Source organism: Phyllostomus discolor, chromosome 3 (genome assembly GCF_004126475.2).
Source record: "Phyllostomus discolor isolate MPI-MPIP mPhyDis1 chromosome 3, mPhyDis1.pri.v3, whole genome shotgun sequence".
In the NCBI taxonomy this organism is placed as follows: domain Eukaryota; kingdom Metazoa; phylum Chordata; class Mammalia; order Chiroptera; family Phyllostomidae; genus Phyllostomus; species Phyllostomus discolor.
In genome coordinates, this window is record NC_040905.2 from 186,379,079 (window position 1) to 186,406,856 (window position 27,778).

At 56.9% G+C, this 27,778-nt stretch overlaps 1 protein-coding gene across 2 annotated transcripts in view; it reads right to left on the reverse strand.

Moving 5' to 3' along the window:
• The window catches only part of CORO2A (coronin 2A), a 46,187-nt gene that overhangs the window by 6,463 nt on the left and 11,946 nt on the right, over positions 1 to 27,778 (reverse strand). The window contains exons 1-8 of one of the 2 annotated variants that reach the window (XM_036021962.1): positions 20,295 to 20,327; positions 15,060 to 15,260; positions 4,602 to 4,718; positions 3,989 to 4,138; positions 2,502 to 2,681; positions 1,744 to 1,860; positions 904 to 1,008; positions 27 to 123 (exon numbers count right to left, since the gene is read on the reverse strand). In XM_036021962.1, the coding sequence (XP_035877855.1) occupies positions 27 to 123; positions 904 to 1,008; positions 1,744 to 1,860; positions 2,502 to 2,681; positions 3,989 to 4,138; positions 4,602 to 4,718; positions 15,060 to 15,260 (967 nt within the window). In that variant the 5' untranslated portion in view covers positions 20,295 to 20,327. Of the gene's footprint in view, positions 1 to 26; positions 124 to 903; positions 1,009 to 1,743; positions 1,861 to 2,501; positions 2,682 to 3,988; positions 4,139 to 4,601; positions 4,719 to 15,059; positions 15,261 to 20,294; positions 20,328 to 27,778 lie in introns of those variants that run through there. The other variant, XM_036021963.1, reaches the window with a different exon arrangement.

Here is a 27,778-nt window from a genome sequence, read left to right on the forward strand (position 1 = left end):
AAGTGGCCTCGGTGCCCCACACTCACCGATCCCCTTCTGTGGGAATGAGGAGCGGTATTCGGTCAGGTAGTTCAGGTGAGGTTTGCTGGCGCTCACCTCATAGTAGCGGATGTTCCCGTCTCCCTGAGGAGGAGGAGGAGGAGGGCATGGTTCAGAGTCAGTCCCCATCAGCCCCCCACCTGGCCCCCAGGGCCATGCAGCAGAATCCTGGTGTTCGTAGTAGGTGAAGAGTTGGCAAAGCCACCTCACACAAGGGGACACCAGGGAGCTGTCACCGCAGCAGTAGGAGGGTCCTCACTTGAACACTCAATGCCCCCAGCCATGACCCAAGCCCACCGGGTGTCTCCAAGGTGGAAGGTCTGGGGGCACGGGCTGGAACCCCACCCAGTCCAAGAGCCACACACAGTGGTCAGAGCGGCATGTCCTGAGCCCAGTGAGGGGGTGCTACCTCCAGGGGCATTTCTGGTTGTCACTGTCATAATGACTGGAGGGGTAGGAGTGGGGGACGCTGCTGCTGGTGTGGATCGGTAGGGGTCAGGGCTGCCAAATACAGATGACAGTCCTACCCAATGAACACCCGCTCCACCCCAAATGTAAAGGTGCCCCTGATGGGACACACCAACTGGTCCCTCCTCATCTGGATCCAGAGTTGGGGAGCGGCCAGCTCAGGGTGTCTACCCGAAGCCCTGGGCCCAGGGGCGCTTGGGAGCCAGGAAGATGAGAGAAAGGTGCTGGGCTCACCCCAGCGGGAGAGTGTCCAGCGACTCCTGGCTGTCCCTGCCCCTGCCTTCCACCCTGGGGGCCCAGGGCTGCTGGCTGGCCACCAGTGGGACCAGGCTTAGGGCTGTTCTGCCTCCGGCCTCGGGAGGCCCCAAGGCCAGCTTCCTCCCGTGTTGGACTGACCTTCCCCACCACATAGAGCATGTTGGTGTCTGCGTCGTAGAAGGGAAACAGCACACCTGAGGAGCCATCCAGGTCCTCCTCCGTGAGAGGCACGGAGAGGTCGTCCTGCAAGGAAAGGGGGGCCGGGCAGCCTGAGGGTCACTCACGAGGGTTGTCAGCAGGGCTCTCTGAGCTACACGCTCCTGGCACGGGGCTCTGGGTGTGTGTGCGTGTGCACATGTGTGAGAGAGGGGGCGGGAAACTGAGCGTCGGGAAAGGGAGGGGGAGGGAGGGGGAGGGAGGGGGAGGGGTGGGAGACAGAACTGCCTTTTGTTTTGCCAGCTTACCACCCTTAACAAATCACTTCTCACACCACCCTCTGCCACCTGTTCTGTTAGTCGAATAGATGAAGGAGGAAATCCAGAGGAAAGGAAGTGGTCTGCCCTGGCTTTGCAACTCCAGCCCAGGGCTCCATCGGATCGATACCGCTTGGCCTGGCCCTCACCCCACCCCCACCCCTGCGTGGAGCATGCAGCTCCTCCTGCCCATGTGCCTCATGCTCCATTCCGAGCCCCTGCCCCAGCTGTTCCTTCTGCCCAGAAGGCCCTCTCCTCCCTTCCACCCAGTCCTGGTCCCAGACGTGACCACGTGCCCTCCCCTCTCCTCCGCCCTGACGGGTTTCCTTCTGTGAGTGAAAAGAGGCACAAGATCTGTGCTCATGCCTCAGGCTCTCAGCATCTTCCTGTTACTCATCAGTAAATTCAGCCAATGAGTGGATGAATGCGTGGATGAATGAGTGAAGCCAGAACTCAGCTAAGGAGTGGTGGCGAGGTGCGTTGGTGGCACTGCATGGGGACTCACCTGGTCCCACAGGGCCATCTGCCGGTTGTTCCATCGGGAGGTGCCCGTGGACAGCAGCTTCTTCAGGTTCCCCAGAAACAGCACTTTGCTGGCCCGGTGCCCCTTGTAGTTGGCTTCCTGGAGAGACACGTGGGGTCAGGACTCCCTTCCTTTGCTTATGCTGCTGCTCCCCTGGGAATGCCTTCGTGTCTACCCCAGCTCTGCCTGGGGAATCCTTCCAGAGTTCTTTTTCTGAGCTACAGCAAGAGGCAAACTTTTGCCCAGTTCCACGCTCCTGTTGAAAGATTACGGAGCACCCACTCTATGCAAAGCGTGGGGCTGGGTGGGCACTGCACCGGGGTTATCTTGTTTAACCCCTAAGAGGAAGGACCAGCAAGCAGCCCATTGTTGCGGATGAGGAAATAGATGCACCAGGGACACCTGAAGGTGCTCGCCCAAGGCCACCAAGTGGGTCCACAGTGGCACCCTGAGGTCTCCAATCCCATGTCATGCCCCTGACAGAGCAGGGGCACACGGACCTGCTTTGGCGTTAGACCAGGTTCAAATCCCAGCTTTCAATGTAAGCAAGTCGCTTAGCCTCTCCTCCACCTCGGACCCCTCATCCAAAGAACGGGGATAACCCATGTGGAGGCTCGGCCAGAACTCAATCCTGCAACGAATGGCATTCCCGCCCTGTTCTAAGAGGCTTCCACCATCTCCATGCCAAACCTTGCTCCTCCGACCCCTGACCCCAAGCCAGACTCCAGCCTAGCACCGACCTGGAGGACCGTCCCTGCTCGGGGGTCGAGAACCCGGATCTTGCGGTCCTTACAGGTGGTGGCCAGCAGGCTGCCGTTGGTGTTGAAGGACATAGAGAGGATCACGTCTTGGTGACAGTCAATTGTCTTCACGGGGCTCATGATTACACGCTCCTTTGTATCCAGGTTCCAGACCATCACCTGCACAGCAGAGAGCCGGCTCTGAGCACAGCGGCCGCCCCTGCCCCGGCCCCCACAGTCGCACGCCGGCCAGGCTGCCGTGAAACACAGTATCCCCGGGGGGGACGTCACAGATGGCAGTCTGGCCAAGCGGCCTCAGGTGGGAGGATGGGTCTGCTGCCGGCTGAAGCTGCCACGTGGTAGGAGCGGGAAGCCGGGAGTCAGGCTGGCTGGCTGTGGAAAAAAACCCCACCATCTGCCTTGGGAGCAAGGAAACATCCATGCTGGGAGCACCCTGGGGGACCAGCCACCCCAGGGGTTCAAACAGCAGTTCCCACCTCACACAGACACACGGGGCCGCCTGTCTGGCTGCGTGGACTGTGCACTGCACAGCTCCAGGGTGCCCCGTTCCTATCGCCCATCCTGTGAACAGCGCCCCTTGGAGCTGTGACACGGGAACCTGCGCCATGGCAGGCCAGAGCCCTGCAGACACCTGGCACAGACGTTTGGTGGCGGCCCTGCCCACCACTGCCACTCTGCCTGTCACAGGGGCCCCTGGGGTGCCTCAGTAAAGCCCTACGGGTTGTGAAGGGAGAGTGTGAAGGCCACGGCTGTGGTCACACCAGCCCCGTATGTGCACACGCGGAGAAACTGAGGCCCAGAGAAGACAAGGGACTTTCTTTCCCGGCTCACGCTGCAAGTCAGGGATGAGTTGGACGAGAATCTCGGTCTCCCACTCCGGGGACTTTCCCAGTCCACAGGGCCCAGCCTGTCCCTTCTGGGCAGACTGACGGGTTGGCTGGTGTCCTTCCCAAACTCACGCCCACCTGGGACCTCAGAATGTGACCTTGTGTGGACATAGGGTCTTATGTAATTAGTTACAATGAGGTCACGCTGGGTTTGAGTGGGCCGAAATCCAGTGACGATATCCGTATAAGAAGAGGAGAGGACACAGAGACACACAGAAAAGAAGGCCACGGCCCCAGCCAGCCAGCTCAGTGGGTTAGAGGGTCATCCCAATACGCCAAGGTTGTGGGTTCGATCCTGGATCAGGGCACATATAAGAAACAACTGATGCGTCTCTCTCTCTCAAATCAATCAATAAAAAAAAAGTTTTTTTAAAGGCCACATGACAACGAAGGCAGATCGGGGTGACATAGCCACAAGAAGCTAGAAGAATCTCAGAAGGATTCTTGCCTAGCGGCTTTGGGGAAAGCACGGCCCTCCGAACACCTTGCTGTAGGGTTTCTCGTCTTCAGAGCTGTGTGAGGACCACCGGGTTCGGTCGTGTGTCGGGGTGGCCCCGGGAAGCTCCTACACAGACCCACCTTGTAGTCGTAGCCGGCGCTGAAGAGGATGCCGGCGGCCGTGGGGTGCCACTCTACCAGGCCCACTCTGCGGGCATGGCCCACCAGCTCCTTCCTGCAGACCGTGATGTTCTTCGACAGCAGCTGCTTGGGGATGTTCCAGATCTTAATCTGTCAAAGGGTCCGTGGCCCGGGGGAGTGTTAGCCAGGGTCACCACGGCACCCCTGCCACCCTAAGAGCTGCCGGTGCCCGGCAGAAGGGCCTGGGAGATTCTCTCCGTATCCACTCCTCACTCAGTGGAGGGCCAGCGGGGGCTCCTCAGAGGGACAGGGGCTTTGCCAAGGTCCTCCAGCCCAAGCAGCAGGGGCTGGCGTTGATCAGAGATGGGTCCCAATATGCCCTCTGGTAGTGTCTGCCACCCTAATGACCTGATGCAGTGTGAGTGGGTGTGTGTGTGGGAGGGTAGGTGGGCCACAGGCCTGACGCCCAGGCTGAGTGAGCAAGTCTGCTTCCCAGCACATAATACCCTGCAGCGTGCAGTCCCCGGCCCCTTGTCCCAAAGGCCCAAAGGCTCCAGCTCCCCCTGCCCCACTCCTTCTGGTCAGAGGGGTGGCCTCACACGCCAACACTCACTGTGGCATCTTCAGAAGCGGAGGCGATTTCAAAGTCGTCAAAAGGGTTCCACTTGATGTCCAAGACGTTCCCTCTGTGCCCGCAGACCTTCGGGTAGTGGGGGTCCAACTTTCCCGTCTGCAAAACAACGCCCAGGAGGGTTGGGGAGGAGAGGGGCTAACTCCGTGTCACCGTCTGACGGCCACAGGGCCAGCCAGCCATCGCAGAGTGGACAGGGGAAAGGAAGGCACGGAGCCGGGGGTGAGTCTAGGACTTAGCTATTTCCCGTGCGATCCTAGGGGAGTCGCACCCCTTCCCTGAGCCTTGGTGACCTTCTCGGTGCAGTGCAGGCCACGGGGGGTGTTCCCCAGGGTCGGTGTGAGGATCTCGGGGCGTGAGGCGTGGAAAGGGTCTAGCGTGCTGCCTGCCACGTAGTAGGTGTTCGATAAAAGGACATTTCCTTTCATACACGGCTGGCGGGGAGGCAAAAATGGCGCAGCCACTTCGGAAAGCAGCCTGGCAGATCCTCAAAAGGTTGAACAGAGTTACCACCTGGCCCTGTAACTTCACACTGAGGTATATCACCAAGGGAAGTGAAAACAGGTCTGCAAAGAGCCCGTCCACTCGTGTTCACGGCAGCGTTGTTCAAAGTCATGCAGAAGCAGAAACAACCCGAATGCCCATCAGCAGGTGAATGGATGTGTGAAGCATAGCACTTCCATACAGTGGGACAGGTTCAGTGGGGAAGAGAACGAAGTTCTGACGTGCGCTAAGCACCTGGGTGAACCTGGAGAGCACTGTGCCCCGTGGGATGGGTTGGGCACCGAAAGCCACAAAACGTGGCGTGATTGCACTTCGATGACACACCAGATGTGGTTTCTCGGCCCTGGCACACAGACACAGCCCCTGGTAACTGGTATTCAAAACCCTAACTGATGACATGGAAAATACAGCACAGGTAAAGCCATAGGGACCGAAAGCAGATTAGTGGCTTGGGGGAGGGGGCGATGGGGGTGACTGCTAATGGGGGTGGGGTGTCTTTTGAGGGAGAGGGATCACTTTGAAATCAGACAGTGGTGACGGCTGCACAGCCACGGAATATACCAACACCTGCTGACACACCCACTTCAAATGGCGAGTGTTACGGTATGTGAACCGCACTCCCCCATTCCCTGCTCCCCTGCTCCTGCACGGAGGGACTCATGGGTCCCACAGCCCAGGCCGTGTAGCCCTGGAGCTGAAATTTCCAACCACAGTGACAGACTGTGGTGTTTCCTGGGTCGTGGGGCAGCCACGTGGGGTGGGCACAGAAACCTGGAGGTGGCAGGGACCGACACACTCACTTTGCACACTACGCTGCATGGTCCTGGCGGAACACAGAACAGATTGGGCCCACACCCACCATCGCCACTGTTCTGGGCACCCCCACCAGGAGGCCCCGACCCCTCTCGTATCTAAGTGAAAGAGGCAGCTGCGAGGAAAACTGGCCGACAGTCCCTCACTCGGCAAACCCTTAGGAGGAACTCGGGGGACAGGCACTAGGCGAGGGGCTGGGTGAGCACGAGACCCAGTGTCTGACCTCACAGAATCCGCAGTCTCGGGATTTTAAAACAGGGGCGTTCAGGAACAGAGTGAACTCCGGGAATATGTACTGCCTGTCCCCTCACCTCCCCAGCTCTGCAGAGACCTCCACACTTTTGTGGGACATCCTGAGACTGTGTGCAGTGGAGACTGAGCAAAGGCGCTGTGGTGGCCTCTGGCCTTGCCTAACAAGACTGCGAAGAGGGCGGCTGCCTGAGAACAGACACAGGCCTTCCCTGTCCGGTCGGGCAAACTGGGGGGCAGACAGCCGAGCCCTGGGTTTGTGGGGGCTTTACGTCTGGGTCATAGCAGGTCTGCAAACACAGGTGGAGGTCCTGGGCTCCCCTTCAGAAATAGGATGCCCAACACGGCACTCAGCCACAAAAAGGGGGACTAGACAGCTCACCCTAGACAGCGCCCATTACTGGAGGGGAGACTCGATAAAGGACGTTATTTGACAAACGGGAAAAATAACAGTAGATTAAAGTACTGTTACAATGGGAAGTTGACAACATACTGTGGTAATATTCTTAGAGAATATTCCCATTTTTAGGAAACAAGTACTTAGGGGTAAAGGGCAAAGGTGTACTGTACTGTTCGGACTACAAGACGCACCCCCTCCATCCCCGCCCACGTTGGGAGGAGTAATGGCTGTTAATGCTGCTGTCGAGTTCCGTTTACATTTACACTGGTGAAATATTATGTTATTTATGTTATTAAATATTTTACCACATTTTTTGCTTCAAAATTTTTTTCCCCTATTTTCCTCCTCTAAAACCTAGGTGCCTCTTATGGTCCGAAAAATATGGTATATAATTTACCCTAAAAATTTTCAGAAAAAAATATTATTCCTTCATATACATATTCAGAGAGAGAGGGAAAAGAATGGAATTGGACTTGTGTGACAGTGACACGGAAGCAGGTGGGCACAAGTTCCATTTCTTTCAGATAGTTCTGCCTTCTCCATGGCTGAACAAATCGGGTCCCTGAGCAGGGAAGAGAGCGCACCCCTCCTCCCAGCCCCCGCAGTAGGGGCAGCACCCAGAGCTGGGCCCTGGTGGGGGTCTGCAGGGACCGTGGCCCAGCCGTGGACCCCTCGCCCAGGCTCCAGGACTTCTGCCGGCTGTCATCGGGTGAGCTCTCGAGAACTGAAACCTGACCGTGTCAAATTTTGCAAGTCTCTTTCCACCATCTATAAAACGTGACGAATCATCTCTTCGCTACAGGGCCGTCATGGGGTAAACTGAGATGCTGTGCGCGGAAAGCCAGATGGCGGCGTCCCGCACGGGCTAAGGCTCAGACCAGAGCGGCTGGGACTCGACGTGTCATGGTCTGTGCACACAGCCGTGCAGGGGAAACCAGACAAAAACACATGGAAGGTTAGTAACCACAGCACAGCTCTAGATGGGGAGATGAACGGGTGGTTTTATCATCTATGTCCTTTTTTAGCTTATTTTTTATCCTCACCTCAGGACATCTTTTTTTCATTGCTTTCAGAGAGAGGGGAAGGTAGAGAGGGAGGGAGGGAAGGGGAGGGAGGGAGGGAGGGAGAGAGAGAGAGAGAGAGGGAGAGAGAAACACTGATTGGCTGCCTCTTGTACCCATGGCAACCAGGGATCAAACCTACAACATGGGTGTGTGCCCTGACTGGGAACTGAACCCCTGACCCTTGAGTCTATGGGACAATAGTCCAACCAACTGAGCCACACCATCCAGGGCTATCATCTATGTCTTTAAAATCCACCCTGCCAAACTTCCCATAAAAACTGTAAATTTTTCAATACAAAAGTATTTAAGATAAAACTCCAGACTTTCTGAAAGGATAGGTCTTTGCTGGATTAGCCAAACATTTGCTATAAAACTGCAGAACTTGAAGGGCTCCAAGAGACCAGGAACAGTAAATGCAGCACAGCTCCTGCACCCGCCTGGTGGCGGGGGCGGGCACCACCAGTGCACCGCGTACTCTCTCCCTGACCTCAGGCTGGAGGAGGCATTGCCTGGGGTCATGTGTGCAGGGTCCTGCCCAGGGCTCTGACCCCAAGTGGGGGTCTGTGGCATCCTTCCTGTGCTGAGGGAGAGCCCCAGCCCTCCCTGAGTCAGCATCTGGTGCACCCCCATCCCCACCTCCTATACACAGCCTTTCCCTCCTCTTGGATCACTTCCTGGGTCAAAGGGCGTGAGCAGTGCTGGATGGGCTATGGCACACCCAGTTGCTCTCAGGGCCTTTATCTCTATCCTGGGGCCCAGGGCTGTGCCTCGGTTTCTGTCCTGCATGTGCCGTGGAAGAGCTGAGTGTGGGCCAGCCTCGGCTGACAGCAGGCAAACTGCCCAGGAGCCCCATGCAGAACCCCAGCTCCCAGGGCGGCCATGGCTCCCCAGGGCAGCTCCTCAGGGCTGGGCTTGGGCCAGTGCTCCTCCCAGGCCTCCCAGAGCAGAGGCCCAGCCCCATGCAGCTTGGCCCTCCCCTGAGACTGGCAGGCCTCTCTGAGCCTAAGAGGTTTTGTGCTGAGGACCCACATTAACAGGCATTAGCCTGTCTGAAGGGCTATTGACTGAGCTGCTAAAAGCCCTGTCCGAGCAGGAACATTTATAATCAGGAGACCACTTCCGCCCTCTGTCCCTTAGGCCAACAGTCAGCCCGGAGCAGGCCCCCAATTTACGGGGGACACAAGCTCTAAGGCAGGGGAGACACAACTGCTTTCTGCACAGACCGCAGAGAGCCCGGCCTGGGTGTGGGAGCCGCCTGCTCAGCTGGAGGGGCTCTGCCTCCAAGCCTTCACCAGCTGCTCCTTGCAGACGGATCACGCAGGACTGTAGGACCCTGGAGGGCAGAGCCAGGTGGAGTGGGGAGGCCTCAGCTGCCTGGATGGCAGAGCCCTCCTACAATAATATCACAGCCATGGCCTCAAGGGACCCCCCCACCAGTAGCCCAGAGCAGAGGTGGGCGGGTGGGCAGGGGCAGTGTGCACGGTGTGAGAAGAGGTTAGTTAGGTGGGTGGGGTGACTTGGGCTTCCTGAGTTTGAATTCCTGCTGTAACAGCCACCACTGTGCGACCCTGGGCAAGGGATCTCAGCTCTCTGGGCCTCAGTTACAAAACGGCGGAAATAGCAGGACCCCACAAGGTGGGTATGAGGACTAAATGAGTTAAATCACACAAAGTGCTTAAGAGAGTGGCTGGCGAGTGCTAAGTTCTCAGTAAATCTGCCAGTACAAATTCATCGGAGCTGACGACCACAACTGTCCAGGTTTGTTGCTGTTCAGAATGTCTCAGGGGCCCGGGGATGTACCGGTCTGAGGCCACACCGTTCTGCAGAGGGACTCCCATCTCTTCCCGCCCAGCCGATGGGCATTCGCTCCAGGGACACCTCACTGAGTCACTCGATGCCTGGACCACGTTCCAACTGACGAACTCAAGCACACTCTCACTCTCCAAGGAACACGTTTGCACATGTGAAGGAACCACAACTTAGAGAGTCAGAGATGAGCATGAAGATGGTTTGCCGCAGAATCCCACATCGGGGGTTGGAAATGGTGAACCACAGAGGTTATCTGGTAACTCCATTTGGTCACCTCCAGAGATGCGGCGCTCACTTCCTACCCAGGTGGTTTGTTCCACTTTCGGACCACACTTCCTGTGAGAAAACTCTTCCTACTTCCGGCCTGGTGTGGCCTCCCTGTGGCCCCCCCACTCCCCTCACTGCTGCTTCTGGCCCTAGTTCTGTCCTCTGAGCTCTCCTAGACACCTTTTCCACCTGCTCCCAGGCCAGTGCCTGGGAAATTTGAAGGCAGAGGACCCATTCCTTGAGCGGGTTCTTTTCCAGGCTAAACAGATCCATAGAACTGAAAGAGACTAAAACAAAACAAAACAAAAAAAAACAAAAACAGAAAACAGACTACCCCACTGCCTGGTCTTGCTTTCATTCCTCTCCATTCTCCACACCTCACAGCAAAGTCCACCTTTCTGCCCTTCAAGAGGTGGATCTGCTTGCTGCCAGCCCGGCCCCAGGGTCAGGGGCCCAGTCTGGCACATCCCCAGGCTGGGGCAGGCCTGTCCCCAGACCCTCCCACTGCGCCCTGTTCTCCTGAGAACAGCCCTCTGTTGCCAAGGCTGCAGGCGCCTCCCTCCCAAGGCTCACCCGGGTCGCGGCCTGCAGAAGGAAGGGCCCAGGCTTGGAGTCACTCCCTTTGGGACACCTGACACCGCCTGGGGCAGCCTAGCCCTTGTGAGAAAAATTTCTGGGACATTATGGTGAGGCCAGGCACCTTCCACCGCAGACACTCCAGGAAATACTTAGCTACCTTGTCCCTCCCTTCCTCCCTTTAAGATTTTATTTATTTATAGAGAGAGGGGAAGGGAGGGAGAAAGAGAAGGAGAGCAACACCAATCTGGTTGCTTCTCGCAAGCCCCCAACTGGGGGCTCCACTGCAACCCAGGTACGTGCTCTGACCAGGAATTGAACCAGTGACCCTCTGGTTCGCAGGCTGGCACTCAGTCCACTGAGCCACACCAGCCAGGGGGCACACAACCCTCTTTACTGACACTTCTCTGCCTGGATGGAATGTCATCCCTGGCAGGGATGACAAGGAGCCGACAAGGAGCACGGGTCTGGGCCACATCTGGGTCCTCACCCCTGCTGCCCAGGGTCCTAGGGGAATTCGTCTTCCCTGGGCCTCAGCAGCCTCATCTGCACAATGGGGCAATACTCCCTACAAAATGGGCCAATGACGGCATCAGCATCAACACCGTCCCGTCTGTCCAGCGTCAGTGCCGGGGGATGGGACTAGCACCTGCGTCCTTTCCCTCTCGCAGCCTCTCGTTCCTGCTCCGTCACCCTGGATGTGCTCACTTCAGAAAATATCAACCAAATGCAATGTGTGGGCTGTTCTGGACCTGGACTCAAACACACGAGGAATTTAGGAGACAATCAATGATGTTTCACCTGAAGGGGGAACCAGGCGACACAGGAGTTGGTGTCAGCGCTGTGACCCCGGCCTTGTGGTCGAGTCAGGAAATGTGCTTGTTCTCTGGAGCCGCACACTGAGGTGTGTAGGGACAAAACGACAAAATGCCCAGGGTTTGCTTTAAAGTACTTTGGCAGGGGGAAATGGATGAAGCAAGAGTGGCAGTCTTGACAATTGTAGAATCTGGGTATAGGAAAGTTCATTATATTGTTTTCAATCTACTTTTTGAGAGACTTTAAAAAAAATCTTCACCTGAGGATACGGTTTTTACTCATTTTAGGGGGGGGGGGGCAAGAGGCAGGGGGAGAGAGAGAGAGAGAAACATCAGTCGGTTCCCACGCCCTTCTGGTGTACGGGACAAAGCTCCAACCAACTGAGCCACCAGGCCACGGCCTTAATCTACTTTTGTGTTTAGAATTTCTTCACAGTTGTAAAAAATAACTAGAAGGCAGTCTAGCTCCTGAAATGTACTTCGCAAACCAGCAGCATTGGCACCACCCGGAAGAAGAGATGCCGGAATTATTAAAACAACACAAGGTGCCCAGGGATATTTGAATTTCAGGTAAACAACAAATGTTATGTTCAGTATAAGTACATCCCATACGATATTCTACTTGTACTGAGAAATTCTTCGTGAAAATAGCTTGGCAGCTTCTCATAAAACTAAATGTGTTTTATGACCCATCGCTGTGCTCTGGGCATTTATCCCACAGAAATGGAGACTTAACTCAATGTTCACACAAAAACCCGTGGGCAAATGTTTATGGCAGCTTGATTCACAACAGCCCCGAACTGGAAAGAATCCCGACGGCCTCCAGCGGGCGAAGGGTTAAACAAACAGCGGTGCATCCACACCGCGGAATACCACTCAGCAACAAAAAAAAACGAGCTACTGATACACGCAGCAACTTGGACGGGTCTTTCATGCTGAATGAAAAAGGTCACGCCCAAAAGGTGACATACTATGTGGTTCCATTCATACCACAATCTTAAAACTGCCTGAAAGCATAGAGACAGAGAAGAGATGAGTGGTTGTCAAGGGTGAGATGCCAGTGGGCGTGAGGGGAGTGGTGGGCTGTAAAAGGGCAACGTGGGAGGTCTTTGTGAGGCTGGCAACACTCTTGTATCTTTTTTATCCTTCCTCCCGAGGATAGATATATACTTTTTTTTATTGATTTGAGAGAGAGGAAGTGCGGGGCAGGGAGAGAGAGAGATCAATCAGTTGCCTCCCATATGAGCCCCACCTAACCCACAACCTATGTATGTGCCCTGACCGGGGGTGGAACCTGCAACCTTTTGGTGTACGGGACAAAGCCCCAGACAACTGAGCGACTCAGCAAGGCCGATATTCTGTATCTGATTGTCCTGATGTCAGTATCCCTGCAGTGCTATTGTGCTCTATTGGGGGGAACTGGGTGAAGGGGTCACAGAAATCTGTCATTCCTTACAATTGCATGTGAATGTACAGTGACCTCAAAACAAAATCGTTTAATTAAAAGGACAAATAAGCAACAAAAAGTTATCTGGTGTTCGTCTGAGATTCAGATTTCAGGGGCCCCCTGTCCTTCCTCTGGCCACTCTGGAGCTCGCTGGAAGACAGACCCCCAGCTCCTTCGGGGAGCTGAATCTGAATCTGAACCCATGCTCTGACTTGAGGCTCCCAGCTCCCGCTGTGCCAGACCCCGAGAAGCCTGTGACAGCAGCCACCAACATGTGCCCTCAAGCCATTCATGAGACTACTTCCAAAAGCCCAACGGGAATTAGCTGCGCATCACACCCGAGACCCGGCTGCACAGGACAACCGCACTTCGACCCTCCCGAGGGGCTTTCCTGCGGGACACAGAACAGAGGGGGCTCCCGCCCTGACCCTACAGGGCCCGCACAGCCCCAGCCCCGCTCCCCTCTCTCACTGCCTTCCCAGCTGTTGCCCAGGTGACAGACAACCCGCCGGTGTTTCTCAAACGCCCCACCCACTCCCACCGCAGGGCCTCTGCACTTGCTGTTCATTTCTCTGAGCACGCCGCCTCTCCACCTTCCAGGGGCTGCCTGCCCAAAGGTCACCTCCCCAGAAAGGCCTTCTCTGAGCCTATCCACGCTTGGTCTCCTCACTGCCCCCCAGGTCACATCCCATCACCTCAAACCAATTTATCTTCTTCATGTCAGCTGTCCGTACCTATGTCTACTGAACATTTCATGGGAGTTAGAAACCGTGGCAGTTCTGAAAAGGTCTGGGTAATAAAAGTCAGGCAACCATGTTAATGTGTAATTAAAAACGCACTTCGTTTGGTGCACAGAATCTTTGAAAAGCATCCGGAACTTGGAAGAGCAGCCAAACAGGCCATTTCTAGGGGGCCTGCCCGCCCCGGCCTTCGGCACCTACCCTTCCCGGCTTGAAAACGTTCATCTCTCTAGGACGCAGCTCACGCTTCTCCTCCTGGCCTTTGAGGCCCTGCTCAGCTTGCCCCAGCCCTTCCCGGGGCACTCTCCTCCCTCCCCCAAACACGGTGCCGGTCTGATCCGTCTGCTCCGGCCAGACAGCCCCCTGCGTAGTTCCCTGGACAGTCCACACGCAGCCCCGCCTCCATGCCTCTGCCCTTGGCCAATGGCGCGCTCCCTATTCGTCTGGATGAACAATCATTGGGTGCTCCCTGACAATTTACGAGCAGCAACTGTGTTCCCACGATGTGATATATGCATAAACAAAGCGCACCTGCTCTTCCAGGTCATTGGTGTTCTGTACTAGCAGAACACCAATGACTCCCATTCCAAGTACTCAGAGCGCGGTGTCCTAAGCGGGGAAAACAGGCTGTGGGTGTGTCCTAAGCAGGAGAGGGGTGTGGGGGTTCGGGGGAGGGAGGAAGAAGGGCTGTTCGTGAACACGGTACGCATTTCCGTTTGCCTGGTCACGAACACCGGTCTCTCAGAAACGCGCTCCTCCTGAGGCTTGCTCGTCCACTCCCAGGCCTTCACTCTGCTTTCCCGATGCGAATGTGCACGCTTTCGGAGCATTCTTGGCATGTGACAATGCAATTCGCTTTTGTATTCTGTTTTTTTTAATCCAACCACCTTCCAAATATTCCTGTTGTTTCTCTCAGGATTTGACTACACATTCTGTGTTTCTATGGAGTCAATCACGTCTATAAATAATAGTGGTTTTATTTCTTTTTCTATGTGAGACTGCCATTTAGGGGGTTGAAAACTGTCAAATATCAGCTAATGCCTGTGGCCCGGCCTCCACGGTTAAATAACCTTTGGTCTCAGGACAAGCCCGTTCTGCCCGCTCACACACCGCTCTCCTCTCCCACTGCGGATTTTGGCTTAAGGTTTGTTTTCCTTTCAGGGGACGGAAGGTGGCTTTGGAGATTTGTCAGATGTTGTGTGAGCCTGGCAGTGCATTAAGAGTGATATTTTATTGCCCTGGACGGGTAGCTCAGTTGGTTGGAGCATCATCCTGTATACCAAAAAGGCTGGGGCTTCGATTCCTGGTCAGGGCACACGTGCCTGGCTTGTGGGTTTGATGCCAGGTCGAGGTGCGTTCGAAGGGCGGCCGACCTCTGTCTCTCTCTCCACTCTCTGTCTCTCTGTCTGTCTGTCTCTCTCTCTCCTTTCCTCTCTCTAAAATCAATAAACATATCCTGGGGTGAAGGTGAAAAAATAATTGTGTTTTATTCAGGAGTGAATTATTTGGCAGTGGGGTGGAGGGAAAATCCCAGGAACAGCTGCTGAAATCCCGGGAGAGGTATGTTTTTCCCAGTGAGGAAACCAAGGCTCACAGAGGGGGAATGGCCTATTCAAGGTCACGAGGCTGGTCACAGGGCCGGTCTAGGACTCGAACCCACGCGTGGTGGCAGAAAGCCAGGCTCTTTCCTACCTTCCCTCGGCCCTGAGCTGCCTCCGGGGCGCTATGTGGGCCTGAGCCCCCCGGGCCTCCTTACCTGGTGCAGGGGAATGACGAGGAAGGCCCCGCCACCGGCACACTCAGTCACGACCGCGATGAAGTGGGGGTTCACGGCGCAGAAGTGGTTGTCTTGGACGCTCTGGGTGATGGGCACCGAGTCGTAGCAGTTCTCCTTGCTGGCCGGTTTGCCGTAGACGTGGCGGAACTTGGAGCTCCGGTACTGGGGATGCCATGACATCTGTGGGGGACCAGCAGGACAGAAGGAGCGTGAGGCTCACTGCCTTGACTGGGGGACACACGGGGGTCCCACCTTGGGAATACAAGGGGGCACAACCATGAAAGTGGCGTGCCACAGAGGTCACCCAAGTGAACAGGCTGTAACGGTGGCTCCTTCTGCAGACCTGGTGAGGTGATGTACGGTTATCGCTGACTAGTCTGCTTTTCATCCCTCCGACGTGAAGACAAAAAAGCAGAAAAACCATAGAGAGACCTTACCACATTCCCAGTCCACCGTCTCGCCAAACAGACTAGCCACCCCGTCCCCTCCCAGCCCCACCGGGGTCGGGGGTCACGTTGGGTCCGCTGGAGCCAGCCTGCCTGTGCTCCACTTCTAGCTTTGCCTCTTGCCAGCTGGGCAGGCAAGTGGCTAAACGTTAGAACCCTCCGTTTTCTCATCTGTAAAATGGGAACGACGAAAGTGTTCTTCTCACAGACCTGTCATGAGGATTAAATTCGGTGACACACTCGGAGCCCTCGATCAACAGCAACAGTTATGGCCACCACTGTTGTCACCCAGGCATCCTGAGCTGTCCTGGCTTCTCATCCAGCCTCGTGTTTGTTCCCTCAGTATTTCCTGAGTGTCACCGTGTGACCAGGCCTGCACCAGGCACTGGGGTTTTGGAAAGAGTAAGTCCAAGCCCAGCCTTACAGGACCAAAGGGTCCTGTGAGTGAGGCCACAGGGGGAGACCAGGCCACTGGGATGCAGGGGGATTTAGGTAATAATGGAGGTTTGTACATGGCAGTTAGGGAGGGCTTCCCAGAGGAAGTGACACGTGCGCTGTGATTTGAAGGTCAAGTAGGAGTTACCCATGTTGGCAGGACAAGAGAGAGCAGGTGGGAGGTGTCCCAGGCAGATGGAACAGCTCGAGAAAAGACCACGAGATAGAAGAAAATATGGAATGTTTGGGGAATTACCAATAGTTTGGCAAGATCAACAAGGAGATGTTAAAAAAAAAACAACCAACTATACACACACTGTAAGCATATAGGTTGGGTGATGTGAGTGAAGAGGACACCAGTGGAGGCCAGCAGGGCCTGGAAGAGGGTCTAGGCCTCGTGAGTGGCCTCCCCTCAGCCTCCTGCTGCTCAGGCCCAGCCCCTCACCCCCAACCCCAGTGGCCCCACCGGAGCCTCCCATCTACGCTCCCCGTGGAGGCCAGAGGGATCCTCTGGATACCGAGCCTGGTGGACTCCTTACCCCCCCGGCACCCCCCGCCCCCATCACCCTGCATGGCTGCCCTACAGGTTCAAGGACAAACTCAGCCTGTCATTCAAGGCCTCCTGGTTGGGTCCCACCCCATATTCCGAGACTGACTTTTCCTTGCTCATCTTCTAAAGGGCACCTTCCAGATGAAGAACACCACCCCGCTTCCTTCCCTCGGGTCTGCTCCTGCATTTCCAGTGCTCTGGGACCTTCGCCCTGGCCCTTCCCTCTGCCTGGCTTGCCTCCCCTGCCACCAGTGGCCTGCACCCCTCTCCGCAAGCCCACATCCTCCTATGGCCGGCTCCCAAGCTCCCAGGGTCTTCTTCGACGCCTCGAGTAGCAGAGATCTTGCTCCGCTCTGCTCCCCACAGCGTCTCCCCTCCCTGCCCTTAGGTCCCTGACGCCGTCCGCCCTGATCTGGAGTTTGGTGTCAGGCTTCAACTTTTCTACCAGCTGGAGGGTCCCGAGACCGGAGGCCTGGGCTCCGCTCCAGGGGGGCCCAGCACAGGGCATTGCTCACCCCGGGCCCTGGGAACTGCCCAGGGGGAGACAAGAGTGGCTGCATACCTACGGGGTCCGGACAAAGAAGGCATCTGCCCAGCCTGGGCAGCTGACCCCAAAGGCTCTCTTCTCTGTGCTCAGTTCAAAGGCACAAGATCAGACTGCTGACCTCAGGAAGTCATGGCGACCAAGGGCCTGAGCCCCGGGCCACGCCCTGACAGGCAGCCCACCTGCCTCACAGGGGCAGGTCTGTCCTGGGAAGCCCAGACCTTTCCACGCTCCCTTTTGGCTGCATTTGCCGGAGCTACAGGAAGCAGCACAGAAGGCAGGGGCGGACTGATGAATGCCGTCTGATCCCAGAGAGGATGGAAGAGGCCGTACAGAGAGAGAGGGAGCATGAGACAGCAGGGAGTGGAAAAGCCATGAGGACGAAATGGGGAGCGGGGGGCACGCGGGAACAAACAGGATCACCTGGAATGTGGGGGAGTGAAGCTCCCGAACGTGTGCTGCCAGGTGCCCCACACAGAGGAGGGGGGCCTCAGATTTGGGTCTGAGCTTCCTAGCAGTCAATTCGACAAGGGAAACAGAATCAGAAAGGGATTTAATCAGTGTAAGATAAAAGCCACCACCTGCTGAGTGGCAGCCCCGCTCTTCTCTGCCCTGGAGTCCTCTCAGAAAGGAACAGTGGGGACAGAGACCTCCCTGGGGAAGCTGCCACAGGCCTGGGCTGGGGTGGGAGAGCAGGGAGAAGTCAGCAGGCTCAGCTCCAGGCCCCTCCCCCCCATCTCACTCTGGGCAGCGGCAGGAGTGGGAAGGACCTGTCTATGGCTGGTGGCAATGCTCACCAGACTGTCCATCGCTCCCGCACATCCCAGCCTCCCTGCAGTTCGGCATCCACAGTCCGGCCACAGGCGGCAATGACATTCGCCACTTCCAGGCTAAAGTGTAAGGCCTGCCTGTGGCCCTCCCTCCTGAATGGGTGTCTTTGGTGCAAGAGATGAGAAGGCCACGTGTTCCAGGTGGTTCTGCCTCCATCATCCCGGGTGTCCCCAAGAGACTGGATAGAGCCGAACAGCTCCCCAGTGACTCGTGGTGGATGTGCAGCGTGGCAGAAAGGGGCGTACGGAGTGAGCCATGAGACCGGGGGTTATTTGTCACTGAGCACAGCCCACCCATCCTGGCTCACACGCCACCCCATGCAGGCCCCACCAGGGGGTGTGGCAAACAGGTGCCCGTGCATGGCCGGCACACAGGAGGCCTGCAGGGAAGAGGTGAGCGAGGGCAGGACTCAGCCGGCTGCAGGAGCCACGTTCAAGGACCTGGACTCCGAGGGCCCAGGGAAGCTGCTGCAAGGCTTAAAGCAGGAGGGTGAGGAGACCAGGTTTCCTCTCGGGTGCATTTCCCTGACCACTGAGAGGAAAAGAGGGTGGGCCGAATGAGAAGTGAGGGTCACCTGGGCTGAAATGGGGCACAGGGGTGGAGAGGAGAGGGCATGCTAGTGAAGTGCCAAAGAGGGGGACCGACCAGCCTTGGCACCGGAGTGCCCGCCCATGGTGGGCTGTGGGCAAGGGGGTGGGTCACGGCTGCTGAAATCAACATGATCTGCTGATTGTCAACGGCCCCTCTAGCCACTCCCAGTGCTCTCCATTTACAGCCTGGGGTTTGGCTCCCCACCTGGAGGTCGGCTGTCTGCCCAGGTTCAGGGTCAGGGTCAGGGGGCCTCAAGAAGCCGGGGCAACAGCCCCACCTGAGCTCACAGTCCCCTCTATGGAAATAACAACTCACAGTTCTGGGTGGCTGCTATGTGCCAGGTGCCATTCTAAGTGCTTCCCCTGTGTGAACTGAACAGGTAGGTGCTACCTGGCTTCCCGCTACAGGTGCAGGGGCTGAGGCAGAGAAGTGAAAAGCGACCCCTCCCCCCAGGTCACATGACTGTAAGTAGTGGAGCTGGGAGCTGATCCCAGCTATCTCTGCAGCCTCCAGCTCCTGGCTCCCGAAGTTCATGACCATGATGACACCCTGGATCCCACCTCAGCCCATGACCAGGATCACCTCCACTTTACCCAAAAGGAAAATGAGGCTCAGCAAAGTAAGTGGACACAGTCCAGAAAGGGGGCTTTGGCCTCCACTGGTGAAGCTGGCCGGCCGCGGAGCAGAGTGAACATCAAGGACCTTCTGCCCCCTTGCCCACTCCTCTCCCCGCCCCACCCCACCCCTTCCACCACCTTATCTGTATGGCCAAGGCTCTTCCAGACCTGCTACCACGGAGGGATACTTACAGAACTGGGGGGTGGAGCAGCACCAAGCCAGGCTGGCTGCCCATCCCTTTCTTTGCCTGTGGCACGGGAGTGTGCACGCAAGTGTGCTGGTGAAGTTTGGTGCCTGTGTGTGCACTGTGCATGCACATCTGTGCACGGGCGCTACATCCACGAGGGTGGCTGCATCCACCGGGGGGGCTCCTGTGCACCGTGTGCTCACTCCCGTGGTGTGCACGCACGCGCATGTGCGTCTGTGCGGATGTTTGACTCTGCATGCACGTGCACATCGGTGCGTGCACGAGTTTCGGGACTCAGCAATTCTGAGAATAGGAGTTTTATTTTCCCCACAAGCAGGCGCTTGCTGGAAATGTGGACTGTCGCCGCGGGCCCTGGGCACGGCGAGGCCTCGCCCACAGGCTGGGCTGCCCCGTCCTGCCCAGTCCCACCTGGCTGGGCCCACATCAAAGCCATGGCGGGCCTCCCCAGGTGTGGCACAAAGCCGGGGTGGCATCGCTTCTGTCCCATGAATGCCTCATGGCCCCGGGGGCCAAGGGATTAGGCTCTGCAGGCTGCGAATTCCCCGCCCCCCAAATGGATTTAGTTATCTCTGGGTTTCCCATCACGCTGAGTGGAGTTCTTGATGCCTGAGTGGAATGGCTGGCTGGCTGTCCCACCCCTCACAACGTTCCTGGGGATTGTCGTCTCTGTTTGGTACAGGGGAAGCGACTTGACCAAGGTCATTGGAGTAGGAGCTATGCAGGTGGGACGCAGAAGCCAAGTCCTGGCTGGAGGCTCCTGTTCCTGCCACATGCTCCTCTCTGCCAGGGGAGACAGACAGACAGACAGATGCAGAAACGACCCTGCCTGCCTCCAAAGGCCCGTGTCCCCAGCCCAGCCCTCCGTTACTGCAGGGCAAGGGTCAGCGGCGGGGTGGCAGCGAGAGAACCCACACTGGGTGCGGTGCAAACCAGCATAGTAACTTATTCCCTAACCGTGCTCTTCCAGGCCTCGGGGAAAGAATGAAGTTACCTGATGCGATCTCGGGGCGTCCAGGATTGGCAGATGTCTGGGGCTGCCGGCCACCATCGTCCCCTTGCAAGTTTGGGGTTCCGTGTCTAATGTGCGGGGTTTTAGTTTATTTTTTCCTCTTAAAACCTGACCTTCTGGTCAGCGCGAACTAGCCCCACACGTGCCTCACGAGAGTCCGAACGCCACGCTTATGTTGGCCGCAGTTAACAGAGGGAGGTTAGAACCACAAGTTTCCTAGTTTTAAAAAATAAAAAAAAAATTACTGTAAGAGCACAGAACACTCTATTTGAAGGTGTTCTACAGAGACCAATAATTAACACAATAAACACCTAGTCATGGGCGGGTCCCTCACCTTGAGGCTAATCCCTGACAGACTATCACCCATCCTGGAATTTGCCGTGATCCCAGCCAGCCTTGGCCCCAGACTTGACTGGGAAAGCCCCTCTCTAGTTCACCCTGGATCCTTACCAGGGCCTCTGATCCCCCCTCCCCCCCGCCCCACAGGCAGTGGGGTTCTGGACCGGGAAGCCAGGGCCACCCTGCTGTCAGCCAGGGTTCTGCACCAGCCATTGCCCATGGAGCCCTCCTTCCTCCCAGGGCCGAAATAAGAAACTACAGGTCTCGGCCACAGGTCTTTTCTCCCGTCGTTTCGGTCCCCCTGAGGCCAGGCCCTGGTTAGCGGCCAGTGCTGGGCACAGGTGCCTTTATTTTTGCCCTCCACAAGCCAGCAACAGGTCTGGCGTGACGAGGGTCTCATCCCTCAGGCCTAGTTTTCTTCCCTCCTTCAAAGCAGGTAGAGGCCTTCCTCCCCAGAGGGAGGGCGGCACGCTGTCCCAGTCTGCCTGGGGTGGGGGAAATTCCGGGCTGGAGGGGGTCCAGCGTTGAGATCAGGGAAGTCCCCCTACCGCCTACCCAGAAGTCTCCAGAAAACTTGATCAGATTTACATGAAATGATTCTAAGCCCTAGTCACCCTGACCCTGACAGCTGCTTGCCTGGGAAAGAGAAGACTCTAGAACTGACTTCTTAAAGGGCCCAACATCCTGAACCAGAAAACAGAACTTTGCAAAGGCGAACAATCCAAGAAGGCTTGTAAAGAGAGGTGAATATGATTTAATTCAGCCCCTAACCTTCCTCCATCATTACTTGGTGCCTATTCTGTGCCAGGCCCTGTGGTGGGGGCCGGGGACGAAGGACCCAGTCACCGCCTGCCACAGGTTTACGCCACTCAGGGGACCGGCTGAGAGCAGGACAGGATGAGCGGCCACGACCTTGACAGGCGGCTGGAGCACAGAGCGGCGATTTGCAACTTTGAATGCACATCAGAATCTCTTAAATCTCATCACCAACTGTGTGACCCAGGCACCCGCTCTGTCCAGGCCAGTCCCACTTGGCTTCTAAATTAACGTTAAAGTGAAATAAACGTAAACTTCAGCTCCTTCTCCACACTGCAACATTTCAAGGGCTCCGCAGCCACATGTGGCTGTTTGGGCATCCGGCTGAACACCGCGATTACAGAGCACGTCCATCACACCTGTGTGACTCTGGGCACGTTACTTAGTGTAACTTCCTCACCAGGAAAGTCAGGCATTGTAACAACAACAACAACCACAACAAATAGTTAACCCTTACATTGCTTACTATGTGTGAAGTAGGTTCCATGTATTAACAACCCTCACAACAATTCCATAAACACTCTCACCCCATTTTTACAGATGAGGACACTGGGGCACAGAGAGGTTAAGTTACTTGCCCCAAATCACACAGCTCCTAGGCAGCTGAGCTGGAAACAAAGCCAACCCGCTCAGTCCCCGGTCCTCCCTGTCTCCCAGCACTGCCCTGATGATTAAGTGAGACAGTCCACACAGCACAAGGGGCAATGCTGGGTGAGTGCTTAGCACTCAACACCTGTCTGCTGCTACCTCTGTCGTGGTCCCAGCGTCTACAGGACCCTGAGCTTTGATTTAGGGCGTGACAGGTACATGCCAAGGGCCCAGCATTTGGGGGATCCGAGTCCCAAATCAGAAAGTGCAAGGGAGCCCGCTAGGCACAAAGCCCTGACCCCGGGTGCTTACCATGTTGACGGAGGGAGCAGACAAGCAAAGTGAGAGCTAGCAACCCGTGCTGATCAGGAAGAACCTGAAGAGTGTATTTGTGCGTCTTTTTGGCAAGGCTCTCCGAGCAGAAGCCAGCGGCTGAGCTCAGCCCCGTGCTCAGGGAACTGGGGCTCTTGGGGCTCTTGGGGCTCTTGGTGGGGAGGGGTGGTGGTATGGGCCCCCCCCCCTTGAATGCTCACCTCCCCATATCAGCATTGGAAGCAGAGGCCTCCTGCAGCCACCAGTAGAAAACAGGTCCTCTCTGCCCCCGCCCCACCTCCGTTCCCCACACCCCCCACCCCCAGTCCAGCACAGATGCCCTGCCACAGACGCACAGGAAATACAGAGGGAATCAGACAGACAGCCAAGCAAATGCCTCTTTCCACCTGATGAGATTAAGCCTGAGGGAGCGCCTCCTCCTGACATCTGACACTGTCCAGAGCCAGCTCCCTGGGCCCTGGGAGGCAGGCGCCTCCTCCGACGCCCCGACCCCCCCCCCCACCCCAGGGTCCCTCCCTGCTCTCTGCCCCTCTCTCAAGCTGTGCCCAGCCTGGGCAGCCTTTCCTCTTAGTGGCTCTGTTGTCCTCGCCCCCTCCCGCCCCAGCCCAGGCTTCTACCCTGCCCCTGCCCCGCCCCTGCCATTGCCCTCAGGACCCCCTTATCCTTAGGATAAAGCCCTCAGCCAGACCTGGGGTGTGAGGCCCCCGCCTTCTCCTCTCCATAGACCTGCCCCTTGAGCTAAACTGATTTATCTGCTCTCCCCTCAAGGCATCATGTTTTCCCAGACACTCCATCTCTGCTCACCCATTTCTCTCTGCCTGCGACAGACCGTGGGCACTTAGCTGGGCTCCAAGGAGGTCCCCTCCTCTCACAACACCTCTCTGGGCCCAGTCCGAACAGAACCGCCTCCCGGGCTGCTGGGACAGAGCAATGCGGCCTCCAGGGCCGCCCAGGAGGAACCAGGTTCAAATCCTCAACCTCATTTGTCTCTGGGCTTCAGCCTCCCTCCTGTAAAGAAGTGCCCTCATAGCTAACTGGCAGGGTCTTGCCGGGGATTACATGAAATAACAGATGTCAAACACCCTGTACACGTCTGGTGCTAGGTAGGCGCTCAGCTGATGGGCGCCCCTCCCCTTCCTCCTGTCCTGCTCCCTGTGTTTCTTCCTTCTTCCATCTGTCCATCCATCTGTCCATCCATCTGTCCACCCAGCCACCCATCCATTCATCCCCAAACCGCCCTCCCTTCTGCTCTGTGTGCCCACAGGCCAAGTCCCTAGGTAGGCGCTGAGGGGGAGACCCGCCTGGCTCCTGGGCTGCGCTTTCACCAGCACCCCCAGTCTCTCCTGACCCCCCGCCCCCGCCCCGTGGGGCCTGAGGACCTGGGGGCTGAGCCTGTCCTTTCCTAGCAGATGTGCAGTCAGGTTGGAGAGTCCCAATTCTGACACCGACTCTGACACCCGTTCGCTCCTTGGCCCAGGGCAAATCTCGTCCCTTCTCAGGTTTTGACTCTCCGCCCACAGAACGGGAATGCCTCCGCCCTGCCCACCTGCCGAGAGGATCCACCGAGGGCTGAGCAGGCTGCTCACGCCACAGCCGGTGTAGCCGTCTGCCTGGCCGCGGCCCTGGCGCTCAGAGGGCTGGAGCCTTCCTGCCTGCACGCTCTGGGACACCGAGCAGGGCTCTTTCCTGTTTGTCCCCATCCGAGGCCTTGGCCAAAACTCCGTGCGGATTTATTGCCCCACAATCTCCTTATCTGGCAGTTTCGTTTGGAGAGATAAGGGACTCTGGACTTTCTGAAGACACCTCCATGAGACTGACAACTTGGAAGCTCCGCTCCCTGCCCACTGCGCATTCCTTGGGCAGAGTTTCTGGATCTGTCTTTGGGCCGAGAGGAACACTGAGGCCCAGAGAGGGTGCTTTGTTCAGGGTCCCAGTGAGCAGGAGGCGGGCTGGCAGCTCCCCGGCCCCATCCTGGGGTAGGCGCCTGGCCGGGGTCTGCATTCTGTTGTCAGCAGACCCCTGCCTCAGACCCACAAATCGGCGCACAGTCTGCCCTGTTGCGAGGGGCCTGGGGCCTGGAGTGAGTTCTGTCAGCATCCCTGGGGCCCTCCTGGAGCCTGTCGTGTCCTGGGTGCTGTGGGGGACAGCCAGGGAGGACCCTGACAGGGGCCGCTGCCCCTCGGGAGCTCACGTTGACGGGAGACGCTGACGTCAGTAACCAGCAAACCCAATTCACAGCAAAAAGACTAAACAGGCTACAGCAGGGAGCTGGAACTCTGGGGAGCTGGTGAGGGGGCTGCAGGGCAGACTCTGGAGCTAAACCGTAAAGGCCACGTGGGGCGAGCCCAGCACAGAATGGAGGGAGGGGACCCCGATAAACGGCTCAGTGCTCAGCCACACCGGGCAGCACCGTGGCTCAGGGTGGAGAGCCGAGGTGAAGACAGGGGCATGCAGTGCAGGGCAGGGAAGCGCAAGGCACATCCAGGAAACCACAAGGGTCTGGTGTGGCTGGGATCTGGGTGAATGCCAGGGGCAATGAGGGCCACGGCTGGGAAGGTGGGGCGGGCAAGGGCCCTGAATTCCAGCTACGGAGCTGGCACCCGAAACTATGGGAGGTGTCAAAGTTCATGACCCAAGGTGTGACCTGATCAGAACTGACGTGGATTTAGCCCCTGCAATTAAGTAGTTAGAATGTTTGCCCTGGGAAGGTACAGGGTGGGGCAAAAGTGGGTTTACAGTTGTGAGTATGCGAAACAAAGAGTTTAGTCATGTATTGTTATTTATTAATTATTAGATTTTTCCATATGAACAACTGCAAACCTACTTTTGCCCCACCCTGTATTTTTAAAAATATATTTCTTATTTACTGACTTTATTTAATTTAATTTATTTATTTTTAGAGAGAGGGGAAAGGAGGGAGAAAGAGAAGGAGAGAAATATCAATGTGTGGTAGCTTCTCACTCGCCCCCTACTGGGGACCCAGCCGGCAACCCAGGCATGTGCCTTGACTGGGAATTGAACTGGCAACCCTTTGGTTCCCAGGCCTGTGCTCAACCCACTGAGCCACACCAGCCAGGGCTCTTATTTACCGACTTTACAGAGAGAGAGGGGGAAGATTGTGGGGGGGCGGGGAGAGAGGGGAGAAAGAGGAGAAAGAGAGTTGTTCCACTAATTTACGCATTCATTGGTTAACTCTTGTATGTGCCCTGACTGGGGATCGAACCCACAACCTTGGCATATTAAGATGATGCTCTAACCAACTGAGCTACCCAGCCAAGGACTGTGTTTTCTTTCTTAACTTTGATCTTGTGTCTAAGGAAGAAATAAGTGGGTTTTGTTTCATGCCGGGCTCCAGTAAGTGTGAGGGGCTGTAGAGCATGGTGAGGAGGAGAGGGGAGATTCTGAGGTTTCTTGTCTGGGCTCAGGAGGAGAACGGCTTTTGGTCGGGGAGGAGCGTGCGGAGCTGGCAGATTTGGTGACCAGGAGTCAAAGCCTGACCTGCCTCAACAGACTTTGGCTCTTAGAGCAACCGAGCGGGGGTGGGGCAGGGGAGGGGTCTGGCCTATAAGCCACATCTCAGCAGCTGGGGCTTTTAGACCAGAAAATATTCCCCTTCACCCTTCGCCCCAGCCCCTGTGGTGAGAGTCCCCAGACGTGAGCGAGGCCTGCTGCTGCCGCACCTGCCAGGCAGCCCAACACTCTGTCTCCTAGTGCGGCCTCGCACCGGGAGGGGGCGGGAACTTCCTTCCTGTTTTGCCCTCACCTGCTTATTGACAGGGACAGAAATGCCACTACTCAGCCTTAGTCAGTTCCCCAGGGGGCACCGGCAGCAGCTGCCAGGAGAGGGGATGGCGAGGCCACCTTCCTTCTCCCCATTCCCAGCCTCCCTGAGCTCCGTCTGCCCGAAGGGGTGCGAGGGGGGGGAGGGATGAAGAGGAAAGATGTCGGGGCCCCAGGCTGCAGAGGCACTTTCGCCCCAGGACGGACTCTGCTGGGACCAGAGGCAGCATCTCCCTCAGTGGTCGTGCAGCAGCGGGTCTGGAACTTCAGAGCCCGTGGACGTCACCTGGGAGGCTGACGGACACCAGATTGTTGGGCCCATCCTAGAGGTTCTGATCCAGCCAGTCTGGGGCGAAGCCTGAGAATCTGCATTTCTAGCGAGTCGCCAGGTGACGAGGATGCAGCCGGCCCAGGGACCACGCTTTGAGAACCACCCTCCGTGGTCCTACTCTGTGATTGTCAGAGTCCTCCCTGCTCACCCTTCAGTTGGCTCCTCACATCCACCTTGGGGTGGGGAGACTTGTCCCCGTTTCACGGCTGCCGCAAGCTGTGCGCAGCTCGGAACAATGGAGTCACAGTTCTGAGGTTGCGCAGCTAGGAGGCCGCAGGCAATGTCCCCTGAAGGCGCCCTGAGCATACAGTGACTTCCTCACTCCAGCCACTTTGGAACTGTGATCGCTTGGGCTTTCAGCTGCCCCCGCACCCTCCCCAACCGGGGATCTAACCTGTAACCTAGCTGTGCGCCCTGACCGGGGATTGAACCCGAGACCTTTTGGTTTACGGGATGATGCTCCAACCAGCTGAGCTGCACTGGCCGAGGCACTCAAATATTCATCTTAACATTGTATATGGGCTCCGGCCAGCACTCAGGATCCAGGCAGGTGTCCCCATGACGGCCACACCATCTGCACGGTGGGCATCTGGGGCAGGTGGTCGAAGTTGGCTTCAGGGTCAGAGACCCAGCTGCAAACCCAGAACTGCCTCCTCCAAGTCCCAGGACCACACGGGCACTTGCCTCTGTCTGCAGGGCTGTGAGATGGGGCAGGCTGACCAGGGCGTTCAGCCCGGGCACACAGGGTGCCTTCAGTACATGGGGGTGACTAGTGCACCCAGGCAAGAGTCAGCAAGGCACTGGGGGAGGATACTGAACCTCTCTGTGCCTCGGTCTCCTCATCTGTGAACTGGGGTCAATCACAGAACCTGACGTGCCCAGATTCCACACGTTCATTCACGGAAGGTCCTTAGAGCAGAGCCTGGTGCGGGGAAAGCTCCTCCGTGAGGCCCTCCTAGTCCAGCACGGTATTTTACCCCTGAACTGTGCACGTTCTGTATCGACACATGTAGGCAAAACCATTAGAGAACCACCATTAGAACACGTGGTCTAATTCTTATCTGATCTAATTCTTAGGCAGACCACTCTCACATGATCTGATTACATGTGGGGGCAGTGCCCAGCGGGGGGACCCAGCCGAGCTCTCTGCCTTCCTTCCCACACGGCTCCCTCTGGAAGGTCTCAGTCTCGGCCATCAGACTTCCTCTTCCTCCTCCTGCTGGGCGGAAGCCTACAATTTCCCCACTGCCTGTGTCCCCACCAGCCACGTCCGCTGCCC